We start from the raw sequence: 18,886 nt of genomic DNA on the forward strand, positions 1-18,886 counted from the left end.
TTGAAATATCTACTTTGCAGTGTTATGAAATCCCAAGCTGAAGAGCCTTCCAGTGTTCATGGTTTTAGGAGTCCCATTCCACCTCTAGGCAGTGGCTTTGGGAAGCTGGAATCTATCCTGATGGGGATGACAGGGAAGAAGATCTTCCCAACTCCTCTAGATCTTTCTGGAGTTTGGAAATTCTGTTCCACATATCACCTTAGGTTTCCCTTGCAACCCACTCCTTCCCGTTTTGAGCTCAGATCAAAAAGACTCCAAGGAGTCCTCCCTTCATTGTAAAAGATGACTTTGGGGCAGTCTGCTCTCCTCACTCCACCCGGGTGTGGCCCTCCCCAAGGCCGGCAGTAAGCTTGGGGTCTCCAAGGGCCCTGGTTCCTAGCACTCTACCCCTGAGAGTCCTTCCTGAAAACTTCTCAGGCTCTGAGTACACCCAATAGTGATTTTCTTCTTGGCTTCCGCCCTGGAGCAGAGATATGCAGTCAGGAAAATGTCACCCAACCTGTCTCCCCATCTGACAGGTCAGCCGGAAGCACTCGTCCTACTGGGTGTCCTACTGGATGTTCTTCGAAGAAAGCCTCCCCTACTAGAAAGAGTGTCTTCTCTTAATTAAATTTTTAACCTCCACAGACCCAACTGTTGATGGCAGTAAAATCCGGGTGATGCTGAACTTTACCAAGGACTCTATTTTTCAGCTTCCTCAGCAGCCACGGGTGTAATTAAATGCCATTCTTCTAATGACACACATTTTCCCTTCTAGCTGCTTAAAGTTTCTTCTCTGCTAAATAGTTTAGCAATTATCTCTTTGGTCACCATCTACCTCCTCCAGGGATGGCCTGCCAGAGTGACCTGTACTCCTCCTTCCATTTGACAGAGTCCCTGTTAAACAGAAAGAACTCTTGCCATCTTGAGTAATGTCATGATGTACCTTATTTATTTATGGCCCTGGAATGTGGTTTCTTTTCTCACTTTAAATTAGGGCTAGTGGGGACAAGCAATATCAAGGTGGCCATAATTTACCAAAATGCCTGCTTTTCAAAAATCTTAAACGTTCAACATTCCAGAATGTACACAGAGTAAGAGGAAAGGAGACAAAATTTGTCATGATCTTGCAAGGAAGGCTAGTCTTGGGCGGAGACAAGAGCTCATATTTACTCAAGGATTTAAATTTAGATACTGTCATTATCTCCAAGTGAGGCTGTAGATTCCCAATGTGTGTGTGTGTGTGTGTTAGTAGGTCATTTATCAGTGTAGTAAACATTTAAAATATATCACAATGTAATCCTGCTTCTAGTATTGCTTTACTTGTTCGTTTAACACATCAGGAACAAACAAGGTTGGTCTGAACCAGCCTCTTCGAGGTCCTGGCTCACGGGCCCATCACTAGCGGGGGGACAAAGAGAAAGAGCGGCTTGGAAGACCGATTTCGGGGAGGAGCAAAGTCAGAGTCAACCCCCAAGTCGCGACCTGGAGGAGGGCGGAGCGGGGCCGCGGCGGGCGCAGAAGGGGGCGGGGCTGCGGGAGGCCAGGAGAAAAGGCCGGCGCGGGGGCCCGCGGTGTCCAGCGCGGGGGCCGGTGCCCGGTCTGGGCCGGAACTGCCGAGGCGACCTCCAGCGCCAGGCGGGGCCGGCTGCGCCTCCTTCAGCTGCTGGGCGCCCGCGGCCTCCGAGCGCCGGGACGGCCTGGCCTGCGCGCTCTCGGAACCGGCGGCGCGGGCGCAGGCGCGCGCGCGGGGGTGGCAGTGGGGGTTAGGGGCGGATTTTAGGTTTTGTTTTCCTCTTTTCTGTTGCATGACGATTACCAGAAAGTCCCGGGGCGGAGCGACGGGCAGACCCCTCCACTCTGTCCGGCACGTATTTTCCCAGGAGGGCGCGCATTCCTCCCTGGAGCCCACCCCTTAAAGCAGTTTTCAGGGTACGCCTGTGTGGACATAACTCCCCAAAGTAAAAAGCTTGTTTAACCGTTTCGAAGTTGATACTTTGGGAAAGGAGAAACCCTCCCGCGGGGCAGAGGAGATTCCAGGGGGAGTGTAAGGAACTCACGAGTTCTCACGCGAGGAACGCCTCTGTCCTCAAGCCAGTGGCGTCCAGTTTGATAGGGCCAAGACCCCTGGGTTTACCCCTCCCAGCTTTCTGGGTGCCCGCCCGGGAACAGCTTTGGGGCCATGCCGATTTCACCCACTTTAACCTCCTTGCGTCCTGATTTTTGTGTCTCCCATCTAGATCCTCGACTCTGATTCAGAGCTTCTCAGGGTTGGCTGGAAACCACAGCCCAGCCTCCCGATGCAGTCTGAATCCGGCTGGTGTGAAGAGGAGACCCCTTCCCTCTTGTGGGGTTTGGATCCTGTGTTTCTAGCCTTTGCAAAACTCTACATCAGGGATATCCTGGACTTGAAGGAGTCCCGCCAGGTGCCAGGTATGTGGCTTGTCAGCCTGGAGGATGCCCGGTACTGCATCTACACCCCATGCTGCCTTCCTTAAAGCTGCAGAGATCTGGGGCATAGGGGCTTTCAGGAGAGACTTCCCTGCTGCAGGCTTTGTAAATGACCCAGCCTGGACCCTCAAATGAGTTCATTTCTATGCAACTTAAAAACAGTCTAAATCTTTTTTATTTTTATTTTGTTAATAGATGCTTGAGGGAGTAACCTTTCTACTGAGGAACGTTTTTTGAGGTCTTTCATGTTTAAAAATGCTCAGTTTTTTCTGGGTCTGCTCTGGTGGAAAGCTTACTGGACCAGGCATTCCTAGGCATTGCTGTTTCCTGATGGAGCCACTTACCTGGTCTGGGTCTGTGACTCGCCTGTAAAGGTTAGGTATCTTCTTTGTAAGAATGGCAATTAACTATGCCCGATTTTTCTATGGCGCTTTCTTTTGTTTTGAATTCATCAGAATAAAAATAATGTAAACTCCCGAGAGGAGGGACGTCATCTGCCTTGTGCTTACAACAGTGCCTGGCAGGTAGTGGGCCAGCAAGAAATAGTCATTGGAGCAACAGAGCATTACATATGTAAAGTTAAAGAAATCGCTTTTTTTTTATTAGAGTAGTGGTCACTAAAACAGGCTCTTCCTCCCTAAAAATATAACAAATTCAGTTTGGGGTAGATTTAAATAATTCATATAGCTGTGGGTGGATCTTCACGTGTTTGCTGTGCTATATGAGAAGTTTAGTTAAACTCTCTTTGCTATTTTGCATGAATAGCAAGCTGTGATTCAGAAGTAGCCAAGAATGTCAAGTATGCACAGTTTTAATGAGACAACGTTTTGTGTTTTTCCAGTTCTATGTACAAATATATTTGGATGACCTTATACTAAAGCCTTTTGTACAGATTTTCCATCACACCTTTATTTCCTAATTATTCTTGGAAATGGTCTCTTTTTTTCCTTGGAAGGCAGCCATCCTCCCCCACGGTTGTCTGTTTTCCAGAACAGTCTGGTATTCTCCATAGCTCATCTCCATGGGAAGAAATGAATTCACACCCCAAATGCCAGCCTTTCTTACGGATCTCCTGTAGGTGCTCAAGGTGTCATCAGGGGCTTACCTCCTCTGTGAGGGAAGGACTTTATGGTGTATTAACAACAAACCAAGGAAACTGGTCCCGCTGACCTTTGCTGTGTCACTGGTGATAATGCTTCCGACGTGGTTTTTAAAATGCAGTCTCATGGTTGAAGCAGACATCAACAATAATTTCACAGCATGATCTTCTTTAGACTGTACTCTTGGCTTCTGAGGGGTGGGAAATGCCACTAGTCTAGGTTTTCATTTTTGTCTTGTTTTGCTTTGTTTGTCATAAAGAAAAAACTTTTATTTTGACTGCATAAAATTTAGAAATATTTAAACAGTAAAGAATACCTTAAACGAAATAACAGAAGTTAACACCAAAAAATGATAAAACAAGAAACGAATGTCTCGTAAAGAATTTGGCTGGCCTTTGTCCTGATACCTGGGAAATCTTTGGATTTCAGGAATGAGAGGCATGTCTTTGTTATTCACAGTGGCCCCTTGAACCACACTTGAGTTTCTGCTAACTAAGGTGTCTCATGCTGGGCCCCTGGGTAGTTTCAGGGTGGGGTGTGTCCATGCCTGAAAAGCATGATTAGAGGGTTGGGTTTTGAGCCGGTTACAGCAGCCCCACCCCTTGGGCCAGGAGGGAGGCTGGAGATTGAGTTGTTATGTGGATAGTGGTTCACTCATGTCTGTGTAATGAAACCGTGATAAAGCTCTAGACACTGAAGCTTGGGTGAGCATTCCTGGTAATCAAACATCAGTGTGTCGGGAGGGTGATGTGTCCTGAGGACGTGGAAGCTTCACGCTTGGATTCCCCCATACCTTGTCCTCTGCATCTCTTCGTTTGGCTGATCCTGATTTGTACCTTTTATTATAAAACTATACTTGTGAGGATGGCACCCTCCTGAGTTCTGTGTGTCATTCTAGCAAATTATCAAACCTAAGGGAGTTGTGGGAACCCCTAAATTTGTAGCCAGTTGGTTAGAAGTGTGGATGCCCTGAGGACCCTGAAACTTGGGGTTGGTGACTGAAGTGAGAGCAATCTTGTGGGATTCTGTGCCCTTAACCTGTCAATTTGACCTTGCTCTGGGTAGTTAGCATCAGAATTGCTTTCAAAATGATTGCAAAATGTCAACTTCCCTACATTAACCTGTGAATTTGGGGTTAAACTAATAAAAAATATTACGAAGTTGGACTGTGGTGGTGGTGTTTAGGTTTTGGGTTTGTTTTGTTTGGTTTGATTTGGTTACAGCTCACAGCATACAGAGATAGTCCGTATTATTCTAAATGTCTCTATCCATGTCAGACTTTAATGATGGGATAAATAATAGTGAACCCTTTATTGAAATCAAAATACAATACCTGTATTATCTAATTCTAGAAACTCCAATGAAGTGAAAATAATGTATTCATAAGAATTGTATTAAATGAATCTGTATTTTAAAAAATATCTTTAAGCATTTTATTTTATTTTATTTTTTTTGAGGAAGATGAGCCCTGAGCTAATATCTGCCCCCAATCCTCTTTTTTTGGTGAGGAAGACCGGCCCTGAGCTAACATCCGTGCCCATCTTCCTCTACTTTTTATATGTGGGACACCTGCCACAGCATGGCTTGACAAACGGTGCCATGTCTGCACCCGGAATCCGAACCGGCAAACCCTCGGTCGCCAAAGCGGAATGTGAGAACTTAACCACTGCACCACCAGGACGGCCCCTATCTTAGGCATTTTGATGCTATAAAACTTCAATGAGAGCAATTGTAGCATCAATTAAATAACAGTTGGACTAGAACGAGATAAATCAAAAGTACTTTTAAAAGAGAGAAAACACAGGCAGATGCCTTGCTGTGGTTGTGACTGTTTAGGAGGCTGCTGCTGGGAACACTGAATCATACCTGCCTGTGACCCTGGATCCCTGAGCCCTCCCAGCATGACCCTCCTCTCTCTTGGGGACCTGAAGATCTATTGGATCCCCTGATATGTCTGAGCCTCTGGGCTGCATGCGGATCAGCAGGAGCAAAAGGACCACTTGGGAAAGGCTGCAACTTAAACTCAACGTTAGCCAGTGTCTGTTGTGATTGTTTTCTTTTCTTAGCTCATTGAGCTTTCTCTCAGTCCACAAAGCCGCCATCCAACTTTCTTGAGCTCTGTTCTCATAGAGGAGACTCTTGTGTTGATAGAAGGAAATGATCCTCTCCGTTTCTTTTTCTGTATCGTTGCCCGTCTTATAGAGGTTGCGCTTCTGAGATATAGTTCATGTTTTTTATTCACTTTGGGAAGTTTTTTCTTTATTTCCTAGCAGTGTATTTCCTCCTTAGTCAATTTTCTCTGAGTGATTTTATTCAAACCATCTGTTATTTTCTTCTAAATTTGTGCTCTATTGTTCTGTGGTGCTTTTAAGATTTTTTTTTTTTTTGCATCAGTCACTTGAGATTGGAAGGATTTTCTGCGTCTTTGAGTGACTTTGTCTGTCCTTCAAAGCGAGCCATTGTCAGTCTATGAGAGAAAAGCTGAGGGGGCTCCATTTTCTGTCCATTTTCAAGAAGGTCTGTTGTGTCCTTCAGTGAAGACCTGGTTGGGGGTTTTATCAAGTGTTGCCCAGTACAGAGTCGGTCACCTCGGAGCACTGGTCTCCGCCACAGATGACTTACGGATGTCATTGGCTTGTGTGATTGGTCCAGTCTTCTCATGGCCGTTTCCATGTGCTTCAACCCAGGCAGAACACCTTTTGGCTAGCTCTTTTCCCTTTCTTAAAGTGCGCTGGCTGTTTACTATGAAAACCCCCATAGCAGCACTTACCAGGGTGTCCCAGGGAAACCCAAGGAGTCCTGGGACTGTCTCAAGCTTTCAGACATCACCAGCAGAGCACCCCACAGCAGCTCCAGGACCAGCCGGAAACACATGTTGGGGGCAGGCAGCAGGCCCTCCATGGATACAAAGGGCTCCAGGGCTCTGTCTCCAACTGCCAATGTCCTGGGGGCCACAACTGACCACACGGAACCCTGTGGAGTGTTCTGTCTCTAATGCAGGCAATTGCCTGGCAACCAGGACAGACCATCCGTTGGGCTGGGGGAGGGGGAGGTGAGTCTGGTTCTAGAAAACGGTTCTCTCTAACTTTGCTCTGCTTAGTGCATAAACAGAAAGTGACATTAGGGGCTGGCCCGGTGGCGCAGCAGGTAAGTTTGCATGTTCTGCTTCGGCGGCTTGGGCTTCAGTGGTTCAAATCTGGAACACAGACCTATGTACCACTTGTCAAGCCATTTTGTGGCAGGTGTCCCACATATAAAGTAGAGGAAGATGGGCACAGATGTTAGCTCAGGGCCAGTCTTCCTCAGCAAAAAGAGGAGGATTGGCGGCAGATATTAGCTTAGGGCTAATCTTACTCAAAGAAAAAAAAAAGAAAAAGAAAGTGACATTAGTTGCACAGTGCATTTGGAAAAGCAGAAAGGGCTGACTGGAGCCAGAGACCAGCCGGAGGCTCAGGCTGCTCTAAGCCCCAGCTGGCTCTACAACAAACCTGAGAACCAGAGCAGTGCTGTGCCGCAGCCCTTCTGTGCACACAGCATTTCAGGCATGGGGGAGGAGGGCGTACACTTCAGTACAGGACTCCGTTCCCACACCTCGAGGGAGGCTCATTCTCCCAGTTTAAACTTCCTTCTGCCACTGGGAAGCCTGAGCATCTGAGCATGCCTGCGAAGGTCTGCAGGGACCCCTCTCCTCTGAAGGCGCCCTCTCTCCTCTGTGTTTGGTCAATGCAGACAGGCAGGTGCACAGGACCCCAAGGTGTCGTCAAAGGTAGTAACTGAAACACCAGGATTTCAATCACAAGAGCTCAGGAGAAGTGAATTGGAACTGTCTTGCTCTTAAAATTTCATGGGTTTTCTATGGAGCCAGTTTGTCCCCATTCAATCCAAGTGTTCCTGGATGGAGGCACCCCTTCTCTGGAGATGACACAGTGACCCAGGCTCCTCTCGTGTGGCCCTGCCATTTCAGCTCGTGGTCCCCAAGGTCACCCTGGGCACAGTCTCCAATCCACTAAGTCATGTTTGGAAGTATGCCTCTGCCAAGAGAGAGGGCCCTTCTTTTGGCTAAATTTGCCATGTTTTTTTCTTTCCTTCAAACCATATCTCACTCTCCTAGAATCTCTGGCTGACTGAGGCTTAGAGCCTCCTTGTCCCTCCCCTGGGACTCGGCTGTGAGCGACTCGTCCCCAGCCCTTTTATCTACATGGGAAACAAGAGAACCGTCAGCAGAGGCCAGTCTAGGGGTTCTGAAGGGCATCGGGGTTCAGGCCACGGGTCCCCCATGGATGAGGAGAAGAGAGGCTCTGACCAGGCTTGGTGGGGAGGGGGTTAATGTACAGTCAAATGGCCGAAGTGATATCTGTTTCTTTGTTTACAATTCACGTATTTATTTAAAAAAGAAGTCACCAATTAAAAGTTTATAGCCTCTTTCTGAAAATAAAGAGTTCAGCCATTGTGGGGAGGAAAAAAGAGGCTGGAGAGGATTTTGGTCAGAACTTGAGCTGCAGGTGACAGGAACACAGAACGCGTAGCTGAAGCCAAAATAGGGAGTTCAGGTCAGGATATAGGGGGACCAAGGAGGGAAGCTCTGCAGGAGCCAGGGCAGCACTGGGACCTCGGGGTGGAATCAAGGACTCACCCCTGCCAGGAGTCCCTCTGTCTGTGTCCTGTCCCGAGTCCAAAAAAGGCCTCTGGGGGTCAGTGTGTAGAGTTCACCCTCTCACATTTCCCCTTTAAGGGGGGACCCGCTTGCTGGCCTCTGGCATCTAGGTTTTGAAAATAGAGTTTTAAAAAGAGAAGCTTTTGAGATGTAATCTGCTGGCCCCAGAGGGTAGCGTTTTGTAACCTTTGTTTTTTCTTTTTGAAAAAAAAATGCTGCTCCTAAATCATAGAAATGATGACTGGTTTCCTAGAAAAACACCAGTAAGGGAACCAAAGAACCATTTCTCGTGGTTTCCTGTCTTCTTTTTCCAGTCCCTTGAGAGACAGCACTGTTTTTGGTCACATAATAGAATGACTGTTTCCAGGCCCCTTGTGAGAGTTCTCCACGGAGGTCCATTTCATTTTCGCAAGTGCAGAGAAGATTGACCAAATGCAGTTGGGCAACACTGGTTTTCTCTTTTCTTTGCTAGTACAGGCTTCTTTAGAGCCAGGCTTTCCACTTAGGACCCTTGAGGGACAGACATCTGAATTTCTTGGGGCTTGCCATGTGTCAAGGGCTGATTTTTAAGTCTGGCATTTCCACAAGCAGCATACCACTGATTTTTCACTTCCACCCCCGACCCGACCCCACCCCCTCCCCCACAGTTAACATCATTGAAGCAGAAAATGTAATCATCTGTTGTATGGACTTTCCCTTTTTCAGGTATATTTTTTTACAACGGACATCCAATAAAGCAGGTAGATATCTTGGGAACTGTAATTGGAGTGAGAGAGAAAGATGCTTTCTACAGTTATGGAGGTAAGAACAGTTGTGTTTGACGATGAGTTTATGTGGAAGGACCCCACTTAGCTGAATGTTGAATTTGAAACATCCCCAGCCTTCAGAGCAGATGGGGACTCTGACAAACCCCATGCGCTTTCCTCTTTTGGGAGCCCTTTGGAGCGACTGATGTGGACTAAGTATCAAACGAGGCAACGGGTAGGAATGATATTGATGAATACTGTCCAGTGACAGCTGCTGGGGAGTTAGGAGGCGGGAGAATTAAAATGCAGCAGTCTGGGATCACTGGGTGATCAGGGACAGACCCCTGATACCTGAGGACATAGCTGTAAATAGCAAAGGATGGTAGTGTATGTTTATATTGATACCTTTAAAAAGAAAAGGCCAGATTAATATTAAAGTAGACTCTTTAAGAAGGCAGGGAGGTGTGTGAAAAATAATTTACAAGATTTATGTCTAGAACAGTTAAAAAGTAAAAGTCTTCTGGTACTCAAAGGTGTAAATATCCATGATCAGAAAATCTCCCTTCCCGCTTCATGGAAACTAAATAGGGGGTTTCTGTAGTTTGAATACCAGCGAATTGTTACAGTATGATTTTAGTGTCACAGGTGTTGATTTTTTTCAGAGTTCAATGTAAGTATTTTAATATACTGCCTTGTGCAGCTCTAAGATTCTCTGTAGTTAAGAGGCCAAGTTGGACATTTTGTGGGAAGCTTAACTTTGAATTCCAAACCGTCGCTGTAATTGACATTGTCACTTTTGTGGTATTGCCTTGTATTTATCTTCTTCCTCTACTTGGGGAAAGACAGAAGGCGGTTGAACTGAGTGACCAAGAAGATTTCCCTGGCAGTCTGTGCGTGACTGATAATTTACGGATCCCATATCACTGCATTTCTTCCACATGTATTCATTTTCCTGAGGATGACTGTTTTGGGCTTGTAAAATAACATGTGAGATATGAGATTTCTCATGCCCTCTGCTTTGTCCCAGCATTTTTTTTTTTTTGAGGAAGATTATCCCTGAGCTAACATCTGCTGCCAATCCTCCTCTTTTTGCTGAGGAAGACTGGCCCTGAGCTAACATCCGTGCCCATCTTCCTCTACTTTATATGTGAGATGCCTACCACAGCATGGCTTGACAAGCGGTGCCACGTCCGCACCCCGGATCTGAACCAGCGAACCTGGGACACCGAAGCAGAATGTATGCACTTAACCGCTGCACCACCGGGCCAGCCCCCAGCATATATATTTTTAATATTCTGAAACAGATCACCTTGTCAGGCATCCCCATAGTGGATCTCTTCTCTACTTTATTTTACCAAAGATATTGGTTCTCTTTTTCTCCAGACAATTGAACAAGTATTCACTAAGTTCCCACAGCATACCAGCTGTGGGCGGATACATTATCTGTAGTACAATATGGTACTTCCTCTCCAAATACCAGTGATGAAATAGTAGAATCTTTCAGTTTTTTTTCCTGCTTTTTCTCCCCAAATCCCCCCAGTACATAGTTAAATATTTTTGGTTGTGGGTCCTTCTAGTTGTGGCATGTGGGATGCCGCCTCAGCATGGCCTGATGAGCGGTACTGTGTCCGCACCCAGGATCTGAACCAGTGAAGCCCTGGGCCACTGAAGCGGAGTGCACAAGCTTAACCACTCCGTCATGGGGCCGGCCCCTTTAAAGCATTTTTACATGTATAGTTTCATGTTATTCTCCCCCTAATCTTTTGAAATAGAAAGGACAGATATTATTTCCATTTTGTCGTTGAGAGAACTAAGGCTCAGTTGCTTGCTCAAGGTTCTACTCATGGGTCCGATCTATTTACTGACTCCAGTGTGCTGAATAGTCTCCATATAACTCAATTTGATTTTTCTCTTCCCCATGTCCCCTCTCCCCCCCCAAAATTTAATTTTCTGTCTTTTAGATGAAATAAATGAGGCTGTTTGAGGACATTAGTCCGGGCCCTAGAACCAAGCCGGATATTATGCCTGTGACCTAAAGGGGCTTCACTTACCCCTTTTCCTGTTATAAAACGAGGAGGGTGATGTGTCTGACTCTTCCCCAATAAGCATTTCCCTTAGAGTGGATGTCGTGAGAGCATGACACGTCTGTGGGCTATGGGAAGATGAAAAGCACCGAAGGCTGGAGTAATTGAGAGTAGAAACGCTTTTGCGACTTAAATTCTCGTGAGGCCTGTTCGAGGGAGAGCTGTACTCTTCCTGCTGTCCTCAGGCCCAACTTGTCTCTTGGGCCACCTGCCACGTGGCCCCTCCTGCTGTCCTGGGTTCTGCTCCGCCTGACGCACCACAGCCTGTGCTGGGGGTGCTTCCTGCTCACACTGACTTGTCCAGTGGTTGGAACAAAAGGCCAGTGGCCCAGGCGGTGCTTCCCAGCTGGGCAGGACGTTGTGAGGCACTGCAAGGATGCTCCCCTTCTGGGGCATTCCAGCAGCCAGACCGCAGGGCGCCAGCAGAGGGTCTCCCAGGGGAGGTTATAAGCTAGGAAGTCAGGGTTTGCTGGCAGTGCCCCAAGCACACAGAGCACCTGGCAGCTACTCAAGCTCAGACCTAGAAGCCTGGGAAGCTACAATCAAGACCATGATGTCCTCACATTTTCTAGAACAAACGTTTGTGTGCTAATATTTTTTGACTTTCCATTCTAAATCAAGATTTTAAACTGGCCAGAGAAGTGGTGTGCCTGGAGGTGTCATACATTTTTTTAAATTCAAAATGTCCTAATTGATTTTTTTGCTTCTTAAAATGATACTCATTATAAAAAAAAATTTTTTTTAAGCTAGAGAAAATTTTAGTGAAGGACGTAAAACACATGTGAAACCCTATAAATCAGACAAAAGCAATGTTTGGGTGAGCATCCTTCCTAATATTTCTAACATGTTCCTAATATTGAAGCAATACAGATATGCCTTATTTCCTCGTTACTGCTACGCGTATTTCTTTCTCTTAATATTTCTGGAATTAGACCTTCAGTCAACGTATATATTGAACATGGGGTTCCTTCCCCATACTCTAAATTAAATGCTATCAGCATTTTAATGTCTTAAAATCATTTATGTCAAAACACATTCTTTAATATTTTACATAAATTAGGTTTTATATAAGATAATATAGTTGATTTCTGTTTTACAGTGAGATATGAATATCTTTTAACAGCAATGAACAGAGACCCTCATGATAACTTTTTATGCTCATATGCTATGCCATTGTAATTTATTTAACCAATTCCATATTTATAAACAATTAGGTTATTTCCAACTTCCAGTAACGTAAACAAGATTGCAGTGAACAACCTTATACAGGATGTGTATATCTGTGTATTTGTTCTATTTTTCCCCTCAGGATAAATTACTGGAAGTAAATGTTGAGTCAAAGGATATATACATTTCAAAATTTGATACACATTTCCAAACTTGCTCTTTAGAAATTTGGTATGAAATTACACTCCCACTAATAGCATATGAGGGTATCAGTATTTTTACTATTTGTCATTCTAGTAGTTGAGAAATTACTTAAATTTGCTTCTTTTTTTCTGGGAACTAGTGAATTTAATGTACTGACGTGTTTATTGGCCATTTTTATATCTTCTATGAATTGCATGTTCTTTTTCTTGGCCACTTTGTCTCTTGTGGTCTTGTTCTTTTCCTTATTAATTTGTCTGAGCTCTTTATATGTTAAGACACTAACTCCATCCTTTGGAAAATTGCTGTGCAGTATTAGTTTTTAGTTAGTCAAATATATCAGACTTTTTCAAATGAGTTCTGATTTTCGAGGTCTGCTTACAGAAGTGTCACCCTGCCAACTATACGCCCGAGGTTAAAAAGCATTCATCTGTATTTTCTTTTCATCTTATTAGGTTTACCTGTGTTACATTTAATGAAATAAAATCCATCTAGAATTTATTTTAGTAATAGAAGTAATTCTTCTCAGCTTCTGCTTTCCACACATTTAAACCAGCAATAAAAATTTTTGCCTGAGGTTTCTTCTGTATTACATGTGCTTTTATAAAAGTCTAGCTGATGATTTTTTAAAAATCATTAAGCCCACCTACCACATGTTTAGCAACCTCTGTTCTGAGTTTGTCAGAAATTAGGCAAAGAGAAAACGCCTGTCATCCCATAGAAAACACCTCCAAATTCCTCTGTGGTTATAAATCCAAGTACAGTGGGAAGTCTTGGTTTTTTTGCGCTAGGGGTAAAATAATCCAGACCAGTATTGTTTGTGTGACCAGATATAATTATTTTCTATTCTGAAAATAAAACTTGGCACTTCTGTGATGTACTTGGCTTTCCTTACATCCCCTGCAGTGGTAAGGACTGGGCAGAAGCTCTTTCAAAGAGAAGCCCAGGCCAAATGACTTGGGATGCTTTGTCTTGGTAAGTCAGCGAGCTAGAGAGAGAGCGCAAATGTTGACAGAAGGCAGCGCTCTGAGTGCCTCGAAACACAGACCATGGGATGCTCTCTTGTAGGGTTGGAGAGCAAGGCTGGTTTTGTATTAGTTACAAATTGTAACTAATATTGTTAGTACTCATAGAAATTTTTGCACTTAACTTCCTGCAGACACCATTTTTGAGAGAGGTTTAGACAAGAATCATTAGTACCCTTGAGGTAAGGTAAATGAAATGTTGACTACATTCCACTGGGCTCATGTATTACATTGTCATTGCAGACAAGCGGTTCCCAATGGTATATGGTGAGAGATTATTTCTAAAGGTGGAAGGAGAGTTCGATAAGAGATTTACACAATTAGGCTATTGAAAAATGTCATCTTTGAGGATGGCTGAATGCAATGAGAACGTGCTAATTCACCAGCGATGCCCACATCTCTGTTCTTCTACTCTTTTGCCCTTCTCTCACAGTGGATGATAGCACTGGAGTTATAAACTGCATCTGCTGGAAAAAGTTGAACAATACCGAATCTTCGTCAGGTAATTTCATTTGCGATGCTTCTTTGCTTTTCAGCTAATCGATGGATTTTATCCCGGGTAGCTCATCAGAACAGCTGTAGTGCTGAATTTGCACATTTATCCACTAGGGCATTACATTGATCAACTTGAAGCCACGTGCCCGGAACTTTGGCTACTCTGCACACGGATGCTATAGGGGAGCCAGTTTTTCTTTCAACCCTTTCTTTGGTGCTCACTTCCTCATAAGCCTATGGGAAGGTGAATAGGTTACTAGGAGTTTCAGCATTTCATTTTTACCATGCCAGTTATTAGGCAAGTCAAGATGTTTTAGCTTAATTGCCAGTCAGGTCAGAATCCCCTTGCTCCAGGCGTATCACTTGACCAAAGAAGGTCTTGAAGACTTTTCCTTCTACATGGTTGCCACTAATTTCTGTGCTACCATGATCCAGATTTTCTAAAATCTGTACACGTACAAACAAATATGCCAGGAATTCTAAGATTGTTGAGAAAGTAAGAGAGGATTCCTTTGAAGTTAGCCATGAATAATATAAACTGAAAAAGAACTTTGAAATTGTATAGAGAACACATTGTAACACTGAAACAGCATTTGGAATTTCTTGAGAATATTTTAATAGTTCTTAGGTTCTTTTTATAAGTTGCTTTAAGTTCATAATATTAAAAAAAATATTGTGCCAGATTGGTAATCATTTTTGGTTCTAGAGAAGCTACAGAGACTGGGACCTTGTTTTTCTCTATTTTACAGCATAGCAATATGGTGCCATACACAGTGAGGCTATTCAATAAATGTTGCCTGTTCTCATATCTAACATCCAATATCTCTCTCCTTGTGATATACATGGTAAGAATGTGTAACACTTGGAATGGTTTCTTTCCTTTTACCATTATCCGTCAGAATCTCAACTTCCTACTTTGACTATACCAACTGGTGGAATATTCCTTTGCTTAATTTTCTGGTGTATTTACTTAGAATTTGGCTGTCAGTTTCATATGATTTTGGTGTTCCCGTTTCCTAATTTTGGAACATCTAAATCAATGACACTGCTTTGCTTATGAAGCTTTGTAGCCAAAAAAATTAAGGGAGACAACAGGTTTTCATGTGGCTATCTCACAGGCAAGAAATAAACCTGTAAGACTATCAGATATTTGAATTTTCATATATGTCTAGGATATTAAAATCATTTGCAGATTTATGCTTGTTATATTGTCACAGTCTTCAGCAGAGGGTGTAGTTTGAACATGCATACTTGTTTCAGACCAAGGGTTGGTAACCTTTTTCTGTACAGGGCCAGACAGTAAATGTTTTCTGCTTTGTGGGCCGTATGGTGTGCATCTCAACTATTCAACACTGCCATTGTAACACAGAAGTAGCCATAGACAGTACATAAACAAGCGGGCACGGCTGTGTTCTGATAAAACTTTATTTACAAAAACAGATCGTAGGTGGATTTGGCCCAAGGACTATAGTTTGCAGACTCCTGATTTAGACATTGTTTTAATTTTCTAAATCAACTCCTTTTTTTTAAGAAGTGACATCATCAGGAATATGCTATAACTCTTATACTTAGTAATTTTTTGGATAAAATGGCTGTTAATACTGAGAGTGAGATTTTTAAAATATCTGTAAGTAGATGAATAGATAAACAGTCACAGCGGGTAGCCTTAATGGGAAATCACATTGAAAATAAAAAGAGAGGGTAAGAACACAAGGAAAAGCCTGAAAATGGTTCTCGTCACGTTATATGTGAAGTGGTATTTTTAAGTTCTTCCCACTAGCCCATTCTCCCTTTTAATTTAATTTCCCTCAGTTTTAAAGCTTTCTGCTGGAAAGTGGCCAACAAAGACAAATTATTTCAAACAAAATTTAGTCTGAGTCAAAATCATGTTCCAGTCCATTAAGGTATAAGAATATAGTATTAACTCCTAGAAATTTCACATTGAATGTACCATTTGGGCTTAGCTTATGAGAAAAGTTAAGAAAGCTTGGCCCTTAATGTTAGAATTTTAAGAGGAGTTTATCTATCAGGGTGGAATAGGCTAGTTAAAATGAAATTCTGTCAGGCTCCAGCTGTCTCATTCTATTCATTAAATTACACCGCTTGAGCCCTGCTTTCATCAGTTTGGCTCACCCTTTAAATGAAAGCTGGGCCTCTTTTTCTCGGACAAGCCATCAGTCTGATCATTTAACGGTGCTATGTGAAGCATTTATTATCACCTATAATGTCTGAATAATGGTGGTGGAATTTATAAACACGTCTAAAATTCAACCTAAGCAGAAGAGGACTTGGGGATAGGAACACAGTTGGAATAACCTTTTAAAAAGTGATGCTCAAGGGGCCAGCCCGGTGGCGTGGTGGTTGACTTTGCACAGTCTGCTTCAGTGGCCTGGGATTCACTGGTTCGGATCCCGAGTATGGACCTATGCACCACTTATCAAGCCATCTGTGGCAGGTGTCCCACATATAAAATAGAGGAAGATGGGCACAGATGTTAGCTCAGGGCCAGTCTTCCTCAGCAAAACACAAAGGAGGTTTGATGGCAGATTTTAGCTAACGGCTAATCTTCCTCAAAAAAATAAAAGTGATACTTGAGCCAGCCCTGGTGATGTAGTGATTAAGATTCGGCACGCTCACTGCCACAGCCTGGGTTTGTTTCCTGGTTGTGGAACCACACCATCCGTCTCAGTTGTCATACTGTGGTGATAGCTCACATAGAGAATTAAAACTAACAATGAGAATACACAACTAAGCACTGAAGCTTTAAAAAAAAAGAGTAATACTTGGGTGTTTTCTGAAGAAACCCAGTAAGCTGAGTAACATTAACACTGATTGTGTCTAGATTCCTAGCTGTTGGTTCCCAGGTACACAAAGTCCATGCTCCCTAGGTTGCTGTATCCCTTGGTATAGAAGATGTGTTCAAAGTAATGCCTTTGCACATTACAAAGCCACTGTTATCTAAGTTGTATTAGATTAAAAAGCAGAAAATTTCACCAATAGACCACAAACGAGAGTCATTCCCTAATATATGACAAACCAGAAATAATACAGTGTAGGAAACAAAACAGCCTTTAACAGATGTTGTTGGTTCAGGCAGATAACAATATTAAAAAAGAGGTTACCGTGATGCCTATCTTTCAGCTTACATAAAATAACCCAAAGGAGATCGAGTTGGATATTTATCCCAGAAAATTTGAGGGTATGTGTATATGTTAAGCTCTCATGAGTCCCTAGCTTTTAGAACACTGAAAGTTATCACCATTGACAAGAGAGATAGACTAAAAGAGTTTGTCACACTTTTGTGTAATAAAATGAAATCAAATAAACCTAAAAAGGAAAGCAGTAGAATGGAGAGATTGGATGTAATAAGCATAACTGATAAAGCTTCCCTAAAAATTTTTCAGAAATTAACATAAAGTGTTCAAAAGAGATGAAGGGCTTATACGTAAGGAAATACAGAGAGTAGATCATCTTATATAAAAACACACAGCCTCCCTGGCAATTTAAGAGCAAAATAGAACATTATGGAATCTTTATGTACTTTTAAGGTATTAAACATCCAATGACCGAAGCCCAGTGTGGGAGTCATAAGCAAGCACACATTGAGGTGTCACCTTGTAAAAAGAGAATGATCAGTTAGTTGTTGCTGGCAAACATTCTGACGATATGTAATGAACTGTAAACCTGTTTGTACTTTTCTATTCAGTGATCCCCAAAGAAAGACCTCAAAGAAAACAAAATAATTTTGTCTAAAGGGCTTAATTCTTTTTCGCAATAACTGATATTTATTGACTGTTTCCTGTGGATCTGGCCTTGTGCTGAGCTGACAATGTAAGGATTGACTTCAATCATACACAACAATCTGTGTATGAGGTGGACTCTATTGTTATCCCCATTTCATAACTGAGGCACAGTGAGGTTAAGCAGCCTGCCCAGAGTCACACAGCTCGTAAGAAGTGACCCAAGATTTAAGCCAGGCCTGTCGGACTCCAGTTACCCAAGTGCTGACTTCTAAGCCCCCTTCAGCCCTAGTGATAAAAACCAAAATGAAAAATTATGAAAAGGAGGAGGGTGAAACATTTAATGAGACTACCTAAACAAACTGTGGCATGTTAACATGACAGAATGCTATATTGTTATTTAAAATACCAGGTTGTATAGATTCTGTGGATGCATATGTGTATTTGAGATTATTCTAGGCAGAAAATCAGAACACAAATCATCGAAACACACTATCAGTAACTGTGGGGAATACAAGTATACTCATGGGACAGGCAGCAGAGAATTAAGAATAAGCAGGAAGGCTCTGGAGTCAGAGACTGCCGGGTTCAAACTCCAGCTTTGTTGCTAACTAGGTGTTTTACTTTGGGCAAATTGCTTGACCTCTCTGTGACTCAGTTTCCTCATCTGTTAAATGGGGCTAATAATAAATAGGCGTGGTTGTGAGAATTAAATGTGCTAATACATTGTAAAGTCCCTACAACGGCACCTGTAGTACCCAATCGTTTGTGGCTATTCTTATTCTTATTATTTAAATAATATAATTTGGAAGGAAAATTTAAGTGATAGAAATTATTTAGAATTGAATGTGCATTGGGTTCTTTTCACCATGAAGTTGCTTAAATTTGTGGTTTCAAGCAGTGTGTTTGTGTGTGTGTGCATGAGAGAGAGAGAGGAAGAGAGAGATTAGCCTAGTCACACAACAAAGGTGAGAGATGAGAGATTAGGGTGTTGAACGCCGAGATGGGAAATAGACAGAATCACAAGAAGAGACTCTTGGGCCCCTTTCCCCTTATGCCACACCTGTCTCCCCACAAGAACACTTTAAAGAGTTGTTTAGAGCTGTTGCCACCAAACCTAGCTGGACTCAAAGCAGAATTGAGCTCAGGACCCGTCGAGCAATGCAGGGGTAAGAAAGAAGATGTGGGAGCCATGTGGGAACTCGCCCACTTGGGTTGTCAAATCTTCTAGACTCCGACCCCTT

General features: G+C 43.2%; 1 protein-coding gene across 16 annotated transcripts in view; it reads left to right on the top strand.

The window, feature by feature from the left end:
* The first annotated feature begins 1,500 nt into the window (after nt 1-1,500).
* STN1 (STN1 subunit of CST complex) overlaps nt 1,501-18,886 on the top strand; it is a 50,259-nt gene continuing 32,873 nt past the window's right edge. For 4 of the 16 annotated variants that reach the window (XM_044751507.2, XM_044751493.2, XM_044751480.2 and 1 more), the window contains exons 1-4: nt 1,502-1,911; nt 2,220-2,412; nt 8,890-8,985; nt 13,841-13,909. In XM_044751507.2, coding sequence (XP_044607442.2) covers nt 2,280-2,412; nt 8,890-8,985; nt 13,841-13,909 — 298 coding nt within the window. In that variant the 5' untranslated portion in view covers nt 1,502-1,911; nt 2,220-2,279. Of the gene's footprint in view, nt 1,912-2,002; nt 2,027-2,219; nt 2,413-8,889; nt 8,986-13,840; nt 13,910-18,886 lie in introns of those variants that run through there. The other 12 variants (XM_070483870.1, XM_044751474.2, XM_070483852.1 and 9 more) reach the window with 10 other exon arrangements.

Source organism: Equus asinus, chromosome 2, assembly GCF_041296235.1.
Source record: "Equus asinus isolate D_3611 breed Donkey chromosome 2, EquAss-T2T_v2, whole genome shotgun sequence".
Classification (NCBI taxonomy): domain Eukaryota; kingdom Metazoa; phylum Chordata; class Mammalia; order Perissodactyla; family Equidae; genus Equus; species Equus asinus.